The sequence below is a fragment of the Crassostrea angulata genome, chromosome 1 (genome assembly GCF_025612915.1).
Source record: "Crassostrea angulata isolate pt1a10 chromosome 1, ASM2561291v2, whole genome shotgun sequence".
NCBI classification, from domain to species: domain Eukaryota; kingdom Metazoa; phylum Mollusca; class Bivalvia; order Ostreida; family Ostreidae; genus Magallana; species Magallana angulata.
Genome location: NC_069111.1, coordinates 42,200,292 through 42,220,426, shown reverse-complemented (window position 1 = coordinate 42,220,426; position 20,135 = coordinate 42,200,292). Strand labels below are relative to the sequence as shown.

The following is a 20,135-nucleotide window of genomic DNA, read 5'->3' as shown; positions in this document are numbered from 1 at the left end:
AGAGAGAGAGAGAGAGAGAGAGAGAGAGAGAGAAGGGGGGTAAAGGATATCATTGTAGGGTTACATTAGAGGAGATACATATACATATAGAAGACTGTGTATTTCTACTCAGTAGTATAAATCACTTTAGCCATGACTTTTAGATATACAACATACGTAATCTACTAAATTAATAGCGACTTAAATCTCAGATCTCAGTTAAAGATCACACATGTAAATCTTTTTTTTTCTTTCTATAACCTTTAATTGTAGTAAACTAAATTTAAGAAAACGTTTTCCTTATTTATTTTTATTGTAGAGTGTAAATCAACATTTCTCCTATTCTTAAGTGATTTAATGTTTTTTAAAGACGATCTTGAAGAATAGTGTATCTCTTTAGAATATGGCGCAAGCACTGAGTTCACAAGGAACTGCATCGATTTTCTACTCATATTTCTTCAACTTTAATTGAGCAAAGACATGATCTAACTAAATGATATATCACCTTTCATTAACGTTTATTGAGAACTTCAACATCCGGGAGATATCAGATCATGGTCCTTTTACAAAGCGTGGCCATCCTATACAAAAGTGGCCAGGCTTTGTTGATCAAGGAAACCTAATATTGTATGTCTAGCTGGATGAATTCCCCAGTAGCCTTCGGTTCGATTTAAGCGAGTTGTTGAAAGCTTGCTCATTACGGCTTGTAATTGTCAAATTTGTTCCTAATGCTGTACCCATCTGATCTGCTTGATAGAAAAACCATAAACAGAAGCTCCCGCCGGCAATAGCGAACCTTCGAAATGATTGAAACTTGCTTTGCTAATTAGAGGCTATAAGGTTTCTCACAGGTCAAATCCACTCCACCCTTTCGGTAAGGCAATCTCTCTCGATGTTAATCCTTGGTAATTCTTCAGTGACATATGTCCATTCTCTTTTCCGGATTTCTTGGGGGGAAGGGAAACTGATTCAACAGACATATAACGCTGATAGTTATACTTGCAAAATAAAAACGAAATTTGGAAAGAAGAGAGAGGAAAGCTTGGCACGATTAATTGAGTGTATAAATATTTTGGTTGCGTTTTACAAGCAATATACTAAACTGTGAGGATTGTTAAAAATATCACGGAAGAATATTTGGAAGGTAAGAAAAATTAGAAAATAGAATTCCAGATCTGATTAGAAAAAAACACTCGTGAATTCAAGGTAAGAATTTCTAAATAGTTCCCATTAAGTATATTACAACAAAACGCAATATATACATGTATTTTCTCTTAATGTTAATATATGTTCTGCAACAAATTATTGTTATTTGCCAACGATTTGTGAGTGTTTAGAGAAAAAAAGAACAAGTTGCAACATTACTGACATAATCACGAAGTATTCTGAGTATTTCCTTATCAAACACTTCCATTCGGAATCACCGAAGAAAATTACAGGTAATAGGTTTATTTTCAGAATGTTGAAATGTTTAAACAGATGTTCAATTATACTGTGAATTATTTGCTATTTTGTTTATCATTGGCCCTCTCTTTTTTGCAGTTGCATTTTTGGGGGTAAAAAGGCACATGGGATCTTGATTGTATTATTGACCTCCATGAACTTTCGCCATATTGTTCGGTCAAATTAACATCTACATTGAGGGAGCCCTAGATAGCCGGTCAGGGCGACATCGCCATCTTGTACGGGCCATGTTGTCTATTAATGACAATCCGAAGACTTTTGTACAAACACGTGTGCGGAGATCTTTTAAACCAATTATTACAATTATGTATTTTTGTAACAGTCCTTTTTTTTGAGATCGTTCGTTTATGAATACTGAAGGTTGAAAAAAAAATAATTAAAACACTGGAATCCTATTTACCCAGGTGTTCCATACATCGTACAATCATTCGTTTGTTTTCAATTGCTTTCGTGTATTAAACAGTAAATGAAATGTCATATACTCATAGAAAAAATTCCATAACAATTATTTTGGATAGAAATTCTTTTTAAAGTAATAATAAAAACCTTGAATGACCGAAAGATACGACTTATCTATAAATCTGATTTTAAAATATTTGCTTCCCCATAAGGATTGGCGAGTGTTGCGGAAACGAACATGTCATTTGTGTTTATCCTCTCCATATAAGTACCCCTTACACCGAGTATTAGAAAGTTATGAAGTTATATTGTATTACAAACCCTTCACATGTCTGTCTCGGCATGCGAAAAGCACTGGATTGGCACTTCATTACTTTTAAAGAAAACTGTTAAATAATATTTGACTGTCGCTGCATTCAGTAATGAGCACATAGAGATGCCCTGTCTCTAATCATCTAAAATGATTGACTCCCCTAACCAGCAGATTGGGTATTTAAGACGTTCACGGCGTTCAATTTACAGCATTAGATGCTGAATTCCATTCGAAAGTGACAAAAGAATTTTGAACTTAATTTTGTCAGATAAATATCTTTAGCGGTGAAGCCGAAAGGGAAATGTGTAATGCACTGTAAAAGCTCTGAAGAACGGAACAAGAGGAACTCTTCTGCAGGTCTATTGTGTAAAGCTCATAGTCTGGAAATCTATCGTTTATTTTTTTTTTCACCCATTCAAAAAATAATTTGATAAGAACGTTCGATGTCATTCCAAAGAGAGTTTAAACTGAATGAAATGGTGGCATTTTGTCAGGTACATATTATTAAAAACTGGCGTACAGAAGAAGAGAAAACCACTAATTTTGACGACATACTGTCAATTGTCTGATACACTTTTAATTATCTTGACAAATCATCTGATGAAAGGTATTTGAAATATTTTGTAATCAGTTTAAAAGAACTCCACTCTACTCAATTGAGTCGACCGAGTCTAAAACCCCGAAATAATGTCGTCTTACCAGAAATGTACAAGGTTTCCTTCGGACTAACATTGTATTGTTTTTACATGGATCATGTTTGGCGCGTTTATGGTGTCTCGCCTGACAGTAATGGTTTTCACAAGATATCCAGTGTTTACATGAAAATTCCTGTTATTTTTCAGTAATCAAAAGAAAATGTATATGTAAGATAGGACCTGAGAAATAAGAAGAGGAATTGATAGAAAGAAACCAGCAGCCAATCAGAATTCTCCAGAGATCATGAGGTTTCCTGTTGTCACCCTATCAAGGATCACGAAACATCCCACCCGTGGATAGACGAGTGATGTCTGGACTTTTGTACAGTTTCCAAAAGTTATTACGTATATATATTTAATAATTACCGATTTACCCCAAATGTTGAAGGATCACGATGGAGACTCGGATGCCGTTGGTAATATTACTAGAGGGTAAGTACCATCAAATTCTGTCAAATTTTTCATGTTTAATTTTTTTTGTTCCGTTTTGAATGCATTTAGTTAAAAATGCATTCTTTTTAAAAAAGAAAAAAAGAGCAAAAGACTTCATTTTCTGAATAAGGTCGATCTTGCTTGGCTTTGCAAAAGTCATTTTAAACATTCAATGTAATATCCGCAAAACAATTGTAAACCTTAAGATTTTATGCTCATTATTGATTCAGAATTAAAATTAATAATATAATTGAATATTTTCTAATTTCATAATTTTTTTTTTCAAACGATAGAGAAAAGTTAGCAACAATTTCTGAAACAATCCGTTCTTTGCTCTCTATTTGGGTTTTTTGGTAATTGTATGATATAGTCTGGGGCTCATTCTAAGCAAAACTTTTTTATAAAGTCAGAATTTTCTCAGGGTTACTCAACTGTTAAAGTACTACATCATTTTAAAACTTGTAAGCCAAAAATAAATAAATAGATAATAATAAGATGCAAATCTACTTATATGTGAGCATGCAGTCTGACCAAGAGAATGACAATACCTGCTCAGAATATCAAAACAGATAAAATTCTTTCAAGAGACCGTAATGGAAGTAAAACTGGAGTTTGTAGTGTAAAAAAGAATGGCAGAGACGATTAATTGAATCAAAATCTTAGTGGTTAGATTAAAGTTTTATCCAAAAAATCTCGTGAACACGATAAATGCTTGTTGTTTCTAAGCAGCTAGATTCTCTGGAAGCTAGAAGAGAGTGTTTCTAAGCAGCTAGATTCTCTGGAATAAATACTATATGATAAAGAAGACATGCTGTACTGTATATGGACTTAAAACTATTTACTTATACTCAAATATAAATAAAAAGCCTTTATGACAAATTGACATTTAAATTCAGTATCAAATGCGCTGTTTGCAAATTTCGACAAAATTCACTTTTAGATATTTACATTTCATTTTAATACATATGAATGATGCCAATCTTAATAAGTTTGACTCAAAATGTCCCATTTTTATAACCTTTTATCTAGAGCATGATCTGTTAATTTAAGATTAAGAATTAGTTGGTTGTGTTGACATATAACAATTTTGTTTAAAACTTAGTTTGCTCAAAAATTGCAATATATATACATATGTAGGTTGTGATTTCCTTAAATCCAAAACAAACGAATTCCAGAAACACTTAAAAAATACGCAAATTTGTTTGTACAAGAACATATGGACTGCAAGTTTAAATGCCTACAACCTATATATGGTTGTCAACTGACAAAAGAATATTTCGGTCAGTTATATTTCTGAAAATTTAAAATCAAGATGGTGGAATGTATTTGTTTACATTTCACAAATATAATAGTCCAGAGATTCACACGTCTTGCCAAGTTGTTAGTTATTTTATAATCTACATTTATTTGGAAAACCTCTGTATAATTTGACGCACAGCTTTTACTGTGAATAGTTTTTTTGGAAATCTTGCTTTCCATTGGTGTCAAGGCTAGCACACAACTCCATGTGACGATTCATGCGACGTCATCGGGAAACGCATTCTACATGAACACCTTCAATGTATGCAGTTGATACCAGTGCCATGACCAATAACAAATGCAAAAAAAATCAAACAAACTATAACTAATTCACATGTATTGCAAGTCAACACTCTTTGACTCTCTTTTTTTTCTTTGCTTTCATTTCATTTCGCTATGTTAATATATATCACTATTTTAAGAATTCTTTGAATTTCACGTCATGAATCTTTGATATATTTTTGGACACACGAATGTTTTAACTGAATAATATCGTCTTCAGCAAATTGTATTAACTTTGCACGGTGAAAGCCATATATGGATCTACATGATTATACATTTTTTATCGAGTGTCAGTTGAAAATTGTGAATTCTGGAAAATAAGGAGTTGACATTTTGACGTGTAATCAACCATAAAGGCACCACAGACCAGCCAATTACTTCTATGACAGACTAAGTGATAAAAGTATAGAAAAACTGTACTTTTAACTATAACTAAATAGACAGAGTAACTTCCGGGATTCTCCAGCAATATCAAGTGTCTGGGTGATAAATTACCAATTCTTATCTAACACAAGGAATATTAGATGCTACAACTCCTTAAAACACAACACGTACATTTTTGAATCTATCACAGGCAAATGACTTCGAGCCGATAAAACCCCGATCACAAATATAGATAAATCTATCACAGTTCCTTCCTGTGTTTGGGTGTGAAATACCAAGATAACCAGTAAAATGACAATTTGTTGATTTAAAATAAGGACTTTAACTACAGGAATGATTTATGGCACGGGAAAGCGTTTATGTCAGTTTTCTTGTTCTAATTTTTATTCCAAGGGTACTCTAAAACCATAAGCAATCGATAAAAATGATATATTAATGATTTTCCAAGAAGCTGGTATTTACATTTGTATTATTCTTGGAATCAAGATGACAAACAAAACATACAAGAAAAGACATTTCTTACACAGGTACTAGTAATTAGTTTAATAATTTTATAAAGTCTGTGAATAATAACTTGAAATGAATCAAACTGATATATTGTGCATGACTTCCTTATTGTTTATTTACTAAAATGATGTCGGGAGAGGCATACGTAATGTGAATATATTGACGTCAAATTTTATTTTTCTTAAAACAACAAAACACCATTGATATGAAATAGTTAAAATAGTAAATGAGTATAAAAAAACACAAATTGGTTAGGTAAAAAAAAAGCAGAACCAGGTCTTGCTGGGTTTTTTTGGAGCATCTCATGTGTGGATCCAGAAAAAAAAATTAGGGGGGGGGTGAAGTACGAAGGTTATTTGAGTTTGGCGGTGGGGGGGGGGGGGGGTCCCGAGCCATATTTTTGTAATTTCAAATGTAATTTAAAGAAATTTGAATTTTGCAAGGGGGGTCCGGACCCCCTGAACCTAACCCCCCTCCCCCCCCCCCCCCCGATCCGCACATGCATCTTATGCCTTGGTTGAGCTCTGTTCCAATAAAACATTTGTAAGACCGAGAGAAGTGACAACGAAGAACAATTCGACAGGAGTCTTCACGTCACAATGGGAGCATGATTGATTGTCGTGGGAGGCGGTTGAATGACAAAATTCTTGAGAATCTCATAAAAATAATCAATTTTCTACTTAGGTTTGTGTTCAACTATCAATTTACTTGTAATGTTAATTATATTTCACGATATCACATAGGACAATGCTCTATAAAACATGTCCTACACTGTGTTGGCATGACGAAAGCATATTTATGACAGTCTGGTAAAAATATAATACAGAAAACAGACCAGAAAAAAATTCAAACGCGAACAAGCAAATGCATGGATATCAATATAATAGCATGTATACTTTTTATATTGGCACAAGATGAATAGGGTTTCACAGAGAAATAATAAGTTGTGTCAGATAACAACTTACAAAATGCTTTATTTCATATTTCTATTTTCAGTAATGTTTCTTCAAACGGTTGAGTGTCTGGATGACAACTATGTGCATATTAATTTGAAATCGGGCGTGGTTAGGGGTTACAGTCCTTTTATCTCCTTTTTAACCTCCCCCGTCACTTCCCCTGGCTCCCGCTGCGATAAGCAAGTGGTTTTAAGGATTGACTTTTCCGGAAAATATCACGGAGCCAAGTTTTTCTTGGACTATTCGGAGCCCCCTCGATTTTGGACTTTGGATATTTCCGATTCTCCGACGGGGGATGGGTATGGAGGTGACCATGGAACCACAAGTAACATGGCTGAGACTCAGATTCATAACAAACAGTTACGGGTTTATGGGAATGACCTGCCGGGACACATGGATGCGTCCTCCAATGGGGGCTTGTTAATTCATACCACGGATAATTTTGTGAAAAGAGGATCTCGTGTAAAATTGGATATAAGTGATGAAAGAATACAATGGAAGTCCGGAAAAATAAAAGATTTTCTCGAATCTAAGTTTTTGTTTACCTTAAATGGGCAGGAACCCTTATATGGAATTAAGGATAACTTTCTGTATGTTGGTTTGAACAGAGTCGTGGCAGGAAATTACAGGAACGGGAGTGGGTTGTGTGACGTCACCATCTCCTTGTATTCCTTTCCAGGTACGTTACATCAGTATTAACCATCACTGTATGTAGACTTAAAGTACACGTATACCCACAAATATTTAATCATAACCAGCTGTGTATGGGTAAATGTTGTGACCCCTGTGGTATACAGTATTGTCCGCGGAACTTGATTAATTTCATACTCATGCGCTATGTGTACATTAATGATACTCACTTGAACATTCCAATGCACAAGTTACCAAGACATCTTTTACTATGACGAAACCAAATTAAGCTGAGAGTAACTTTTAAATACACATTGCTTTTTTATTTCAACAAAAGGAGCAAAAGTGTTTAATAATAGACAGTTCCAGAAAAGAGAACAAACCAAGCTCGGTTTTGTAAACAAGGTTTTAATGGTTTTGATCGACTGTTTCAGTAATTTAACATCAAACAATAACAATCAATTTCAACTATATTGATAAATAAATGTACAGAAAAGCAGTTTTTTGTGCGAATATTGAAAAGATTCTCAAATATTCATGATTAAGTGCCATAAGCTTCAGACTTGTTAAGGTCCTTACGCCAAAGCCAACTCTCCAATTAATGACCATGTGACTGTTGCTGACACATTTTACAGAAAAACTTCGTATCTTATGCAGGGAGACGCCCCCCAGAAGGTAGGCAGCACACGCACTATCACGTATCACGCTTCAGTGGCATTCATGTTTTGTGGCATTTATATAGCTAGCAAGAAATTACTCCGAACACCCTCCAATCAATGTTTATTTATTAAACTGATACCTAAAAGCTATATGTATCATGGGTTTCATAATTTTTTATCATAACTGAAACATAAAACATAGATGCAAGCGTAAAAAAGGAAAATAGATACAGTAAATAAATATAAAAAAAAAACCGGATGAATATTTCAAGGTTTGAAGAACAGTTTCGGAGCATGCATGTCCACTGCTTATTGTTAAAAAAATGCAATATTTCTTTATCGACTATTAGTATATTTCTCTGTCAGTATGTGTCTGGATTTTGTTTATCATTTATTTTTAAGTGTGACAAAGAGCTTCTCGTTTGTTTTCAACCAGCACTGTAGTTGATGCGCAAGTATCGTTTTGTCCTTTTAATTTTTTTTTCATATTTTAATTTTAACGCTTTTTTCGATTTAATCAGTAGACATATTGTACACATGTCAGATATACAAACCTATGTTCATGACTTTTTATGCATGATGTAAGTTATAAGATGTTTTAAAATAGAAGTCCTAACATTTTTGACACAATGCGTCTATCGCTATTGTGAAGTAGGTCGGGTTTTTCTTTTCAGAGGGATGGCATATGCACATGATTTGATTTATTATCCTACGGCAAAAGTTAAATAAACATTCATTAGTCCACTGTAAATATAATGTCTTCTCAGACGGAGATTTATGTGATTTTCATTAATTGGGGAGTTCAATGTGTTGAGATGAAAAGCGAAATCCACGAAAAGAAAAGAAGGGGATTGCTTTGGAATTGCTCCAAACTGTTTTATCTCCAATGTTTAGTCTATAACAATGTTTTTAAGGAAACCACTTATTTAAAGACTTAATTAGAAGGACTTGAGTCGATATATGAATTTTGAAGCATTTGACTACGCCATTGATAACTTTTTAAAAATGTGCTCCTTTTTTTTATCGGATCCAAGTGAGATTTTGTGGATATCCGAAATAAGTTGAAAAGTAACACAGCGTATGCATAAAAATCTCCTCTCATTGCTTGCATGGCAGCTTATCACGTGTCATTGATCGACCAGTGGACCAGTGGTTGTGCATTATGATTAAAATCCTGCATAAGTATGAAGTATAAATTTTTATTTTGTTCTGCAATTTATTTATTTTTATTTTTTTTTTGGGGGGGGGGGGGGGGGGGTTGGGGGTTAGTATGAAGCATAAGTTAATAATCAAAATTTGCAATTTGTTCTGCGATGTAATTTTTTTTTTGGGGGGGGGGGGGGGGTTAGATTTTTTAAACAGATTGATGTTTTGTTCAAGATTGAAGAGAAATATCTAAATATCTTAAAATATAACCAAAAAATGTTAGTATTTCTCTAATTCAATACTGCACAGACAATGATAGATTACACCTTCATTGAGAAAACGCCGGTGTAATGAAGTATAATGACCCCCGTAGAATAATGACCGGGGGTCATTTTTCTACGTAGAATAATGACCCCCCTAGCTGAAGAATAATTGGATTTTTCTGAAGAAAAAAGACCCAGGGGTTATTTTTCTTCATTATAAACATGACGAAAAATGACCCCCATAAAAAAATGACCCCCCCCCCCCCCCCCCATGAATCATGAATAGAAATTGGTTACCCCGTATCCAAGATATGACTTTGAAGTTACTTTATTTTTCACTCTGTTAAACTGATTTTGAAGTTATAAACACCGAACTTAAAAAATAAATCGCTGTATATAGTTTTTCCTATCCGAAGCAAGCACACGCAAAACACTCTTACATTGCCACAAATTGATTGTTAACAGTTAAGTTACTTCTTTCGTCGACAAACGGCGGGAAATGACGCATATAAAGAAAAATTCATACACAATGAGGATATTGTGTGATAATTAACGAACAATAATCATGAAAAAATAATTGTTGTAATAATATAAGCAATATTCAAATATTCATTGGTGAATGAATTGTCAATCGAAGAATGATACATGTATATATCTTTATATATTTAAAGACTAAGGGGGGGGGGTAACGTTGAAAAATGAATACTTCTTATTTACATTTCTTGGGGAAAGTGATTTTTTAAAAAAAGCATTCTGCGTTGGTTTTGTTTTCTTCTATGTAATACATGAACATCATTTGTTGTAATGTTGTATTTGTGATCATGGATAGACTTTATTCTTTTAGAGCAAATTTGTGAAGAGTACCTGACTATAGTAAATCTTAATAGATAATAAACACTGATCGATTATAATAGGAAAAGATTGTTTCTAAAAGGGTTGATAAGAGGTTAGGACCCATGTTAGGGGTTTTTATCCCGCTTGATTTTGATCACACGATCTTTATTGTATCCAACTTTACCAATGTTCATACAAACTATTGATGCATTATTAATAGTGATATTAACTAAACTTACTAAAGTATGCCGAGGATAAAGTAAAATATATTTTCTGTACGAGCACTTTCAGTACTTTGACGATTTTCCTTATTGGCCGTTAACCTCTACTGGCGTAATGGCTCTAACTTCAGCTTGGTTATAATGCCTAACAGTGAGTGGAGTAAACTTTTCATAATTTTGGTTTCATCATTAATTCTGAGTGATGCACTTGTATACCCAGCAGTTTGTATTGCGGAAATCATCAATGCAAGTATAATTCATGAACAATATGAAGAATATAGAAGATGCGACGGCGAAGCGCGAAGACGAAAGTGCTAAGTTGCGAAGGCGAGGAAGTGATACTACTACCGCTTCTTCGCCTTTGCAACTTCGCACTCTCGCCTTCGAATCTTCGCGCTTTTGCCTTTTACCTCACCGACACGAAGCCAATGGGAGCATATGCTATACCCCCGGAGCTGGTTAAAGTTTTATTTGCAGCTCCTGTATCTAAGCTATTACTTGTCCTCTCTTCACCAAAGTTACATGGAGGATGCATCTGGACCTACTGAATCTGGTTCCTAACTTTCAGATGCTGGAGGAGGTTAAGGTTTTTGGAGCAGGTTAAAGTTTTTGTTGCAGGTGCCTTAAATAGCAATATCTAAGTTACTGCTGGTCCGTACTTCACCACACGTGCATGGATGGTGTGTCTTATGATAATGATACACCAGACAGGCTTGTGTGCTGAATCTGAGCTATAGGTTTTGGATGCAGGAGGAGGTAAAGTTTTTGTTGCAGGTGCCCTCTAATGATAATATCTTAGTTACTACTGGTCCTAACTTCATTAAACTTGCATGGATGGTGCGTCTTATTATAGTGATGCACCTGACAGGCTTAAATGCTGAATCTGAGCCACAGGTTTCGGATGCTGGAGGAGGTTAAGATTTTAAGAGCTGGTTAAAGTTTTTGACACAGGTGCCCTCTGATGACGATATCTTAGTTATTACTGGTCCTAATTTAACCCATCTTGCATTGATTAGTCTTATGATACTGATGCACCTGACAGGCTTGAATGCTAAATCAGAGCCATAGGTTTATGATTCTTGATGAGGTTTAGTTTTTTGGAACAGGTCACATGTTTTATAGCTAGACAGATAGCTTGCATAGTTGATTTAACTATATTATAAATGAAACGCAGAGGTTGCTTCAGATGCAGAGCCTGATCTCCATTATCAAAGATGCTAAAGAGATCTCCTACATCACTCAAACCTGCTTGATAGATAGATGTAGTTGTTGTTAAATGATGTAACATGATCCCTATGATATTGTAATATTATAAAATATTGTATCATACGATATTGTATAATATGATATTGGTTTATATGATATATTATCATATCACATGAAATTGTACTTTATAAGATTTTAATATATATTATTGAATCATATGATACAATGTGTATAGTATGATTGTATTATATAATATTTTACTTTATCCCATGATATTGTTTCATTTGATATGATACAATGTTTATCAAATTATATTGTATCATACAATACAATATCATATTATGTATCAAATATGATACAGTCTCATACAATACAATATCAAACTATAATGTTTACATTCACTTTTTTCCCTCTATTAAATTGCCCTGGTTAATTTTAGTGATATTTACACACAACACAGAAGACTTAATTACCAAATCTGGTGCGTATGAATGCTTCAGTATTTCTTCAGTATTTCTCGAAGAACAAAAACTGACTCTTCTCGCGACTTCAAACCGGATAACGACCTGATATTATACTTACGCTGATAAATATCTCATTGATATAAATATATTTTGACAGTTAAATGAATTCACATGATTAATTTCTTAGTATACCAAGAGTAAATTCATTAAATTACCGAAAGAAAAATAAAATTGTGTTATTAGAATTTAAAACGCTGCGTACTATTTTTGTCAGCATATTGTGGCTGTTCCAGTGGCCATTCTGTTAATTTCGCATTACTTGTTGAATAAGACAGAGCCTTTTAAAAAAAATCATATTTGCGGGAAGGAAATACATGTTTAAAAAACGTAAATATAAGCATTGAATCATTATTTTTTGAAAGATGTGGTCTCATAACTGCAACAATGAGTGCAGACACTCGCTAGCGCGCGTTATACAATTTTACATTATTGTATTGATAAACATATGAACATATGATTAACATACAATTTTTTAACAGATGATCATGATATACGATATTGTTTCAAAACAGAATCCATGAATATCCAAGATCATAAAGGATGATTTTCATATAATATGATAAAGGTGGTCTCATAAAGGCGATGCCTCATAAAGGTGATGCCTCGTCTCGGTGAGCTTTGTAATCTGGTGATTACCTATGTTTTATAATTGCGGAGCTCTCCATCGTTTAAAGGGTTCCGAGGCATATTTTGGAAATTTTATTTTTATAAAATTATTAAAATAAAATTATCCAGGGGGATGGGGTCCGGACTCCCTCTCCCCTTTTCCTGCGTGAAATTATTAATATTGAACTTTCCGGGGTGGGGGGGGGGGGGGCGGACCCCCTATCTCCCTCTAGATCCATGCATGAGCAAGGAGTGTCGCATAATGAAATTACATTGTTACTGTGTTTGGTCCACGGTAAAAAGACGGCAGGTAAGTGACAGGAGTCTGGAAGTGCATATGTATACATTATGGCGGACATTAAATTTTGTGTGGAGTAGATAATGATTAGGCATAGCCAGCACTGGTAAACATAGATGTTACATGTACATATTAAAATATTTATAAACATTCATAGTAAGCGCGATGGCCTAGCGCATGCGTACCTATAATAGCATGGATTAATTGGAAAACCTTGGCGAGTACGGTGCCTGTATTAAATTCTATGTAATCGACCGAGACTTGCTGAATGCAATCAAAAAAGGCGAAGGCGAAAGTGCGAAGATGTGAATGCCAGAGTGCAAAGTTGGGAAGGAGTGATAGAAGTATCGCTCCTTCGCCTTCGCACTTTAGGCATCACATCTTCGCGCTTCGTCGTCGCATCTACGCACTTTTGCTCTTTCGCCTTCGCACTATCGCCTTTGCAACTTCGCATCTTCGCCCTAAGGTCGAAGTGGCCCTATCGGAACACCATAGATATATGTAAATGTAATTGTTTAGATGACAATCATACCCCGATGCAATACGTCAATATCTTGTTATAACGGAAGGATTTTTATTTTCTAAGATATACCCCTTCTTAAGTTTATTTGAATATGAATTATAATTTCTGTTACTTTCTGTAAACTTCAGCAGTAAAAATTACAATAGTTTAAAGACTATTTCACAAATAATAAAAAAATATACTGAAAAACTTTAATCTACAAGGGGGTCATTATTCTACAGGGGTCACTTTTCTTCATGTGGAATGTGCTCATTTTTATGAAAATGACACTTATTCTTCAGGCAAAGGGGTCATTTTTCTACGTAGAATAATGACCGGGGGTCATTTTTCTGCGTAGAATAATGACCGGGGGGTTATTTTTCTACGTAGAAAAATGACCCCCGGTCATTATTCTACGGGGGTCATTATTCTTCATTACACCGGATTACCATTTGGCTCATCGTGCTCGGCAATAATCAATCAAGAAGCAATTTAAACGATATCACTCGCGCAGCTCATCTCGGCTATAAGAAGTTTCCTCGCAGTTTACACGAAGGCAGAAGCTTTATGTGCGATCGCAGACGGCCGACGACGCAATTATTATTTTATTACCGTAATTCCCGCCAAGTCAATGGAAGATAAACTTTTTTGCTTATGTATACAGCTAGATTCCATTCTCCACTTACCTCTTTAATACCATAATGAAAGGACGGTATATGATCCATCAAAACAGGTACCGGTGATGTGTTATTTATCATTATCGGTGACTAACTACTAGACTAACAAAGGTCATATAAGTTCATATTAAGTCTGTCTAGACGATAAACGGACGTAGAATAAAACTAGTCCGGCCGATCTTTTCGACCATTGGAGGAGATGAGGTGTGTGGCTTGTTTGCCGTAGTGTGGTCTATCAACGTGTGCATTGGGGACCAATCGAACCAGCTGAGAATAGCTGGAAAAACGAGTAAGACTTGATCCTTAGCAGCTTAAAGGAACAAAACTGACGACATTAGTCAAGTGATTCATGCTGTTGTAGTAAATTTTGTTATTAAAGTTGGTATTGTAATTTGATATTTTAATTCAAGTGGGAATTTTTAAGTATTTTATAAAATGTGATACCAAAATATCTAAAGAATCCCTCAGCTAGAGCACTGCAAGATTATAATAACAATCTTAAGGTATCAATAGCAAATTAACTCTTGGAGAGCCATCAACTTCAATGAACGTATTCTATCGAAATGCATTCAGGAATCTGGTTGTACAGAAATACGAGTCCCAGAGAAATACTGAAGGGGCGGAATAACCTACATATATCTTCAACAATTTTTAAGCGCTAAGCGCATGCGCTAGCACTTATTAGGGATGCACCAAATTTCATGATCTTTTTATAAGCGCCACCTAGTGATCATGCTGAGCGACGCTCGAATTCTAAAAATAGCAAGATCATGGTATCCTTAAGTTTCTATCAAGATCCCAGGTTTTACAAAAAAACGTCGAGTTGTGGGTTTACTTAATCGAGATCCGAACAAATGGCAAACTTTTACAATATCAGTGAAGTCTAGGGTGCATTGGCGATTACACATGCCACGCGACATTCCATGCTGCTATTATTAGATGCATGTTGGGTGACCGCTGTGCGCTGTAAACAAAGGATGGCCAGTGGTGCGGATCTCGGAATGTCAAAGCATGCAATCAGAGATATTCCCTTGTCTTGTTGCTATACCAAAAGTTACAGAGAAAAAAATTTAAGACCCTCAAAGGACGACAAATTTATCAACGTGATATTTTTAAAAACATTTGTTGTGTAACTTTGATCTTTTGATTCATGTCGATTTTAAATTCAATGACATTTAGTCATATTTTACGGTCTCGGTTGGTGAAAAGGTACGGTTAGTCTTGTTTTCACTCACTGAGCAAGTGTATTCAAAACTTGTCGTACACTGTATATATCAACAAGGTTAGCATTTAAAAAAGGAAATAAAGTCAGCCAGCGGAATATTAATCTTAGATCAAAATTGAATATACAACCATTAAAAATACAAGATATATAACGACCAGAACAATAATATTCTGCGGGTGTACATTGAGTTTGCACGCTTTACTTTTATAAATGTAGGGTAGGAGACAGGCGTGCAGCGGTACAATGTATGACTTCACGCCAACTTTAGTTATTTATAATTATATAGACTTTTAAAATTGCAAAGATCGCTCTCTGAATTTTACACCACATATCCTCTCAAATTCGAGAAATTTATATATGCAGACTCCGGAACCCAGGGACAGTCAGTTTCATAACTTCGAATTTCTTAAACAAGGGCCGTCTAATTCATTCCCAGAATTCCAATGTACAAAAGCGCAATCGAATTTTCATCCCAACTTAGTTGTAAGTGGGCTAACTAATCAGTTAATATACATTACAAACTCCTCTCTTCAAATTGATTGAAATGGTATGGTCAGGATCTCATACATATGATGCATTTTCATGAAACTGTTTTTTCTTTTACTTTCTGTATAGTTATGATTTTAAAATATTAACAATGGTTTGAAAAAAGTAGCATTGAGGCTGGCTTAGCGCTTTTCAGTACTTTGAGTACTTTGATTAAGTTTGACGTTGAATGGATAAATTGCCAAAAAAATTATGTTACAAGAAAATCTCATCTTACCTAGTGTATATTTCATTTTCGTATATATCGGTATGACGTGAAGCAATTTTGTATATCAAAGAGAATATAAGATATGAATTTTGGTAATGTCTAAACAAGATGCATCCTTGATGATGTGGAAGTCGCACTTATTTTTTTAACTCTCTCATAATGATCATGACCTTGAATTGAACACCATACATAACTTATGGGGGTAATTTAATAAAAATACCTTTTTATGAAGATTATTTGAAGAATATGAAGAATATATAATTATATTATGAAGAATTTAATATTTATATCTGCTGTGAACGATAATAATTTTCATGTTACTGACATTTTTACGCCATTACCCATTAGGAATTAATTTGTGTTTTAATCTTTGGTGTTTTTGTTAATAAAGTAAGTTACCATAACCTTGAACTTTGACAAACGAGAGAGACCAAAATCAATATTCCTTCGATAATTGATCTCGAAGGCATTAACAATACTGGTCACTAAGAAATACATTTCTTACGTAGAGTGTATAAGTAAATACACCATCTAAAACCTACATAATTAAAATTAATTTTCTTCCATTGTGTTGTTATGATCCATGTTGACAGTGTAGTTAGACACGTTTTGACAGTCTAATTAGACACGGTTTTATAATCTAGTTAAACATGGTTTGACAGTGTTGTTAGACACAGTTTGACAGTGTAGTTAGACACGGTTTGACAGTGTAGTTAGACACAGTTTTGACAGTCTAGTTAAAAACGGTTTGAAAGTCTAGTAAGACACGGTTTGACAATCTAGTAAGACACGGTTTGACAGTATAGTTAGACCCGGTTTTATAGTCTAGTTTTGTCAGTGTAGTTAGACACGGTTTGAAAGTCTAGTTGAACACGGTTTGCCAGTCTAGTAAGACACGGTTTGACAGTGAAGTTAAACACGGTTTGATAGTCTAGTAAAACACGGTTTGCCAGTAGAGTAAGACACGGTTTGACAGTGTAGTTAGACACGGTTTGAAAGTCTAGTAAAACACGGTTTGCCAGTCTAGTAAGACACGGTTTGACAGTGTAGTTAGACACGGTTTGGTAGTCTAGTAAGACACGGTTTGACAGTGTAGTTAAACACGGCATGACAGTCTACTTAAACACGGTTTTACAGTCTAGTTAGACACGGTTTGAAAGTGTTGTTAAGCACGTTTTGACAGAGTAGTTAGACAGGGTTTGACAGTCTAGTTAGACACGTATTGACAGTGTAGGTCGTGGGGTTTATAAAATGTCGCCTGAGACTCAAGCAAGTGTGATACGTCCGACAAGAACTGAACTTTCACCATTCTTGCGTTAAATGCCCTCTCATGCTTATTTCATTAGCAAATAATTGGACAAAACGCTTTCGATACACATCGCTCAGTCTCGATAGAACCGTGTATTTCATTACCGTAGGAGGTAGCATATGACTCTAAGTGATTTTTAATAGCAACATGGCCCTCAAATAACATTTAATTGCTTTCAATCAGGTGTTACAATGGCAATTTTTTGTAATTATTGCTGTAAATAACATCTTTTCTTTTAAGGTATTTTTAGATCATTTACCGTATTGATAAACGTTCATATTAATTCAGTATTTAACGCAATGACTGTACCATTTCACCGAATATTCAGAGAAATTAAAGTAAATATATCTTTGTGGATCAATGAATCGAATATTTTTGGAATCAACTACTTGAAATACAGAAAACTATTATAACATTTACTAAACTTTTCATTTAATAGTGCATTTGTTTCTATGTGCTTCTATCGCCACACACGCACGATTTTTTATGCTGGGATTCTTCATTCAATTAGGTTCGACCTCAGACGCAATAAAACAAACACGATTGAAGGTCTGCAGACATTCATGATTCTATTGTCACACAGAGCGACCATCTGTGAATATTTCTTTTATTTTTTACATACTGAAACGTGCAAGAGTAGTTTTCACTCGATATTATCTCTGGAACAACTTTTTCCTTTTTCTGTGTCTTGGTCCTTCATCAAATAACGTTTTAGGCAAAATTCTGTTTGAAAATATAACAACGACACGTTACAAGTAAAGGAAATGTCTCTGATTTCTATCATTGTATTGGAATTTATTTAGGGGAGACAGGGACCACGAGAGAGCGGTGTATTGTTTTGTTGAATGTCAAGTATCATCGGCCGATTTCTTATTGAAACCGACAGCACACAGAAAATGATTCTAGCTTACTGTGTTGTGAATGAAATTGGCATTTAAAATGACGATGTAGTTTACCCGAGGAAGTGCATTTTGCAGTCAAGACGTGTTTCACACTTATAAACATACTTTCTATTTCCAATGTGCAGCTTGGGATGCCTTTATAAGAGAGAGGACCTCAAAACCATCTCTGTCATTGTTGAGATAGGACTCCGAAAATGAATTCAATGAAGGATCATACAGAGATGCAAAGATAAAATTTTGTTTTGTCTCGTATGTTTTGGATGAAAAATAAGAAGTTTGCAAATGGACCCTATTCTCGTTTCACACTTTTCTGTAAAGTTGTGTGTTTTGTGGCTTTTTGACAACGATGTGTTCTATTGTTACGGCAACTTCACTTAGTAACCAATCGCGTTGAACTATGTCGCTGATGAAATTTTGTGGACATTTATGATCTTTTATTTAAAAGCAATTTTTTTTCACGAAAGTCTTAAAAAATTTGATGCAAAATGCCACCATCATTGAAAAATGATCAGTTTGTTTCTCCTACCTTTATACCAAAAATATTGATTGTTGTGAGAATATATTCTTACAAAGGATTCTGAAATATTGAGTAAAAAGTGAGCACGATCAGTGGCGTACGGGAAGAGGCAATGACGGCAAAACTCGGTGTCGTCTGTTTGTGTCTGACCTTGGTAATAATGATGGACTTTATGGATTGTAAAAAAAATAGCACCAGGCGACGAAAAGGTATGAGAGAGAGAGAGAGAGAGAGAGAGAGAGAGAGAGAGAGAGAGAGAGTTTAAATCAATGGGTATTTTAATTTTTTAAAATAAAATTTTCAACTTCAATTCCCTTCATTCATTCTAATAATATGTGTAAAATTCAAATATGTTTAACAGAAAGTTATATTTTCCACTTTTCCCTCTTTTGTCATTATCGCACATGTAATATTTTGTATACATTCATTATGTAAGAACCATAGGCTCTAAGGATAACAGCGTATCCTCCAGTTGATAAATGGATTAACCCAAGATCAGATTTTGTTTAAACGATTTCGGAAGAGAAGGCGCAGGTATAAATTGGCGTTTCCTGTTTCAATGCTTAACCAAAGTGCAGCAAATGAATGCAGAATGGAGTCAAATTCCGAAGGTTATAAACGATCTTGCCAGGAGAATATTTGTTAACAAATATATAAGGATGTGCATATTTTGCTATCTTATTATGATTTCGCAGTTACTAGTATACACTTCGAACATAGCCATGATATAACGTTTCTTAAAAAAGTCATAACTTACCTTCTATTTTACAAGATGGCTTTATCGTTTGATATATAGGTATTATTAACAGTTGGGATGTATAATTTGGCACCGATGTGGGAGAAAATTGTCATCAGCACACATTTATGAAATTTAGATATCAATCAAAGAAGATCATATCTCCGCGTTTTCTAAAGAGTCCAATTTTTTAATTGATTTTCTGTATGTAAATTCCACTGCTTTGCTTTGAGGAAAGATTTAAATTGAAATTTTAAAGAATTTTAAACTTGCAACTTCGCTTAGCAAATTAAATTGTTGTCAATAAATTAAATTCTTTAGATCAAGTATCGAATAACAAGTTTTATGAGCCGCAGTAAGATTTGAGTGTAACACTATGACCTGTCAAACTCTGAAAGGAAATTACCTAAACGAAT

The 20,135-nt window shown here is 34.5% G+C and overlaps 1 protein-coding gene across 5 annotated transcripts in view; it reads left to right on the top strand.

Moving 5' to 3' along the window:
* Nucleotides 1-707: 707 nt before the first annotated feature.
* The window catches only part of LOC128180473 (signal peptide, CUB and EGF-like domain-containing protein 1), a 32,534-nt gene continuing 13,106 nt past the window's right edge, over nucleotides 708-20,135 (top strand). The window contains exons 1-4 of one of the 5 annotated variants that reach the window (XM_052848600.1): nucleotides 708-853; nucleotides 2,998-3,282; nucleotides 6,751-7,389; nucleotides 7,998-8,015. In XM_052848600.1, the coding sequence (XP_052704560.1) occupies nucleotides 3,246-3,282; nucleotides 6,751-7,389; nucleotides 7,998-8,015 (694 nt within the window). In that variant the 5' untranslated portion in view covers nucleotides 708-853; nucleotides 2,998-3,245. Of the gene's footprint in view, nucleotides 854-879; nucleotides 1,124-2,639; nucleotides 2,763-2,997; nucleotides 3,283-6,750; nucleotides 7,390-7,997; nucleotides 8,016-18,132; nucleotides 19,193-20,135 lie in introns of those variants that run through there. The other 4 variants (XM_052848595.1, XM_052848607.1, XM_052848614.1 and 1 more) reach the window with 4 other exon arrangements.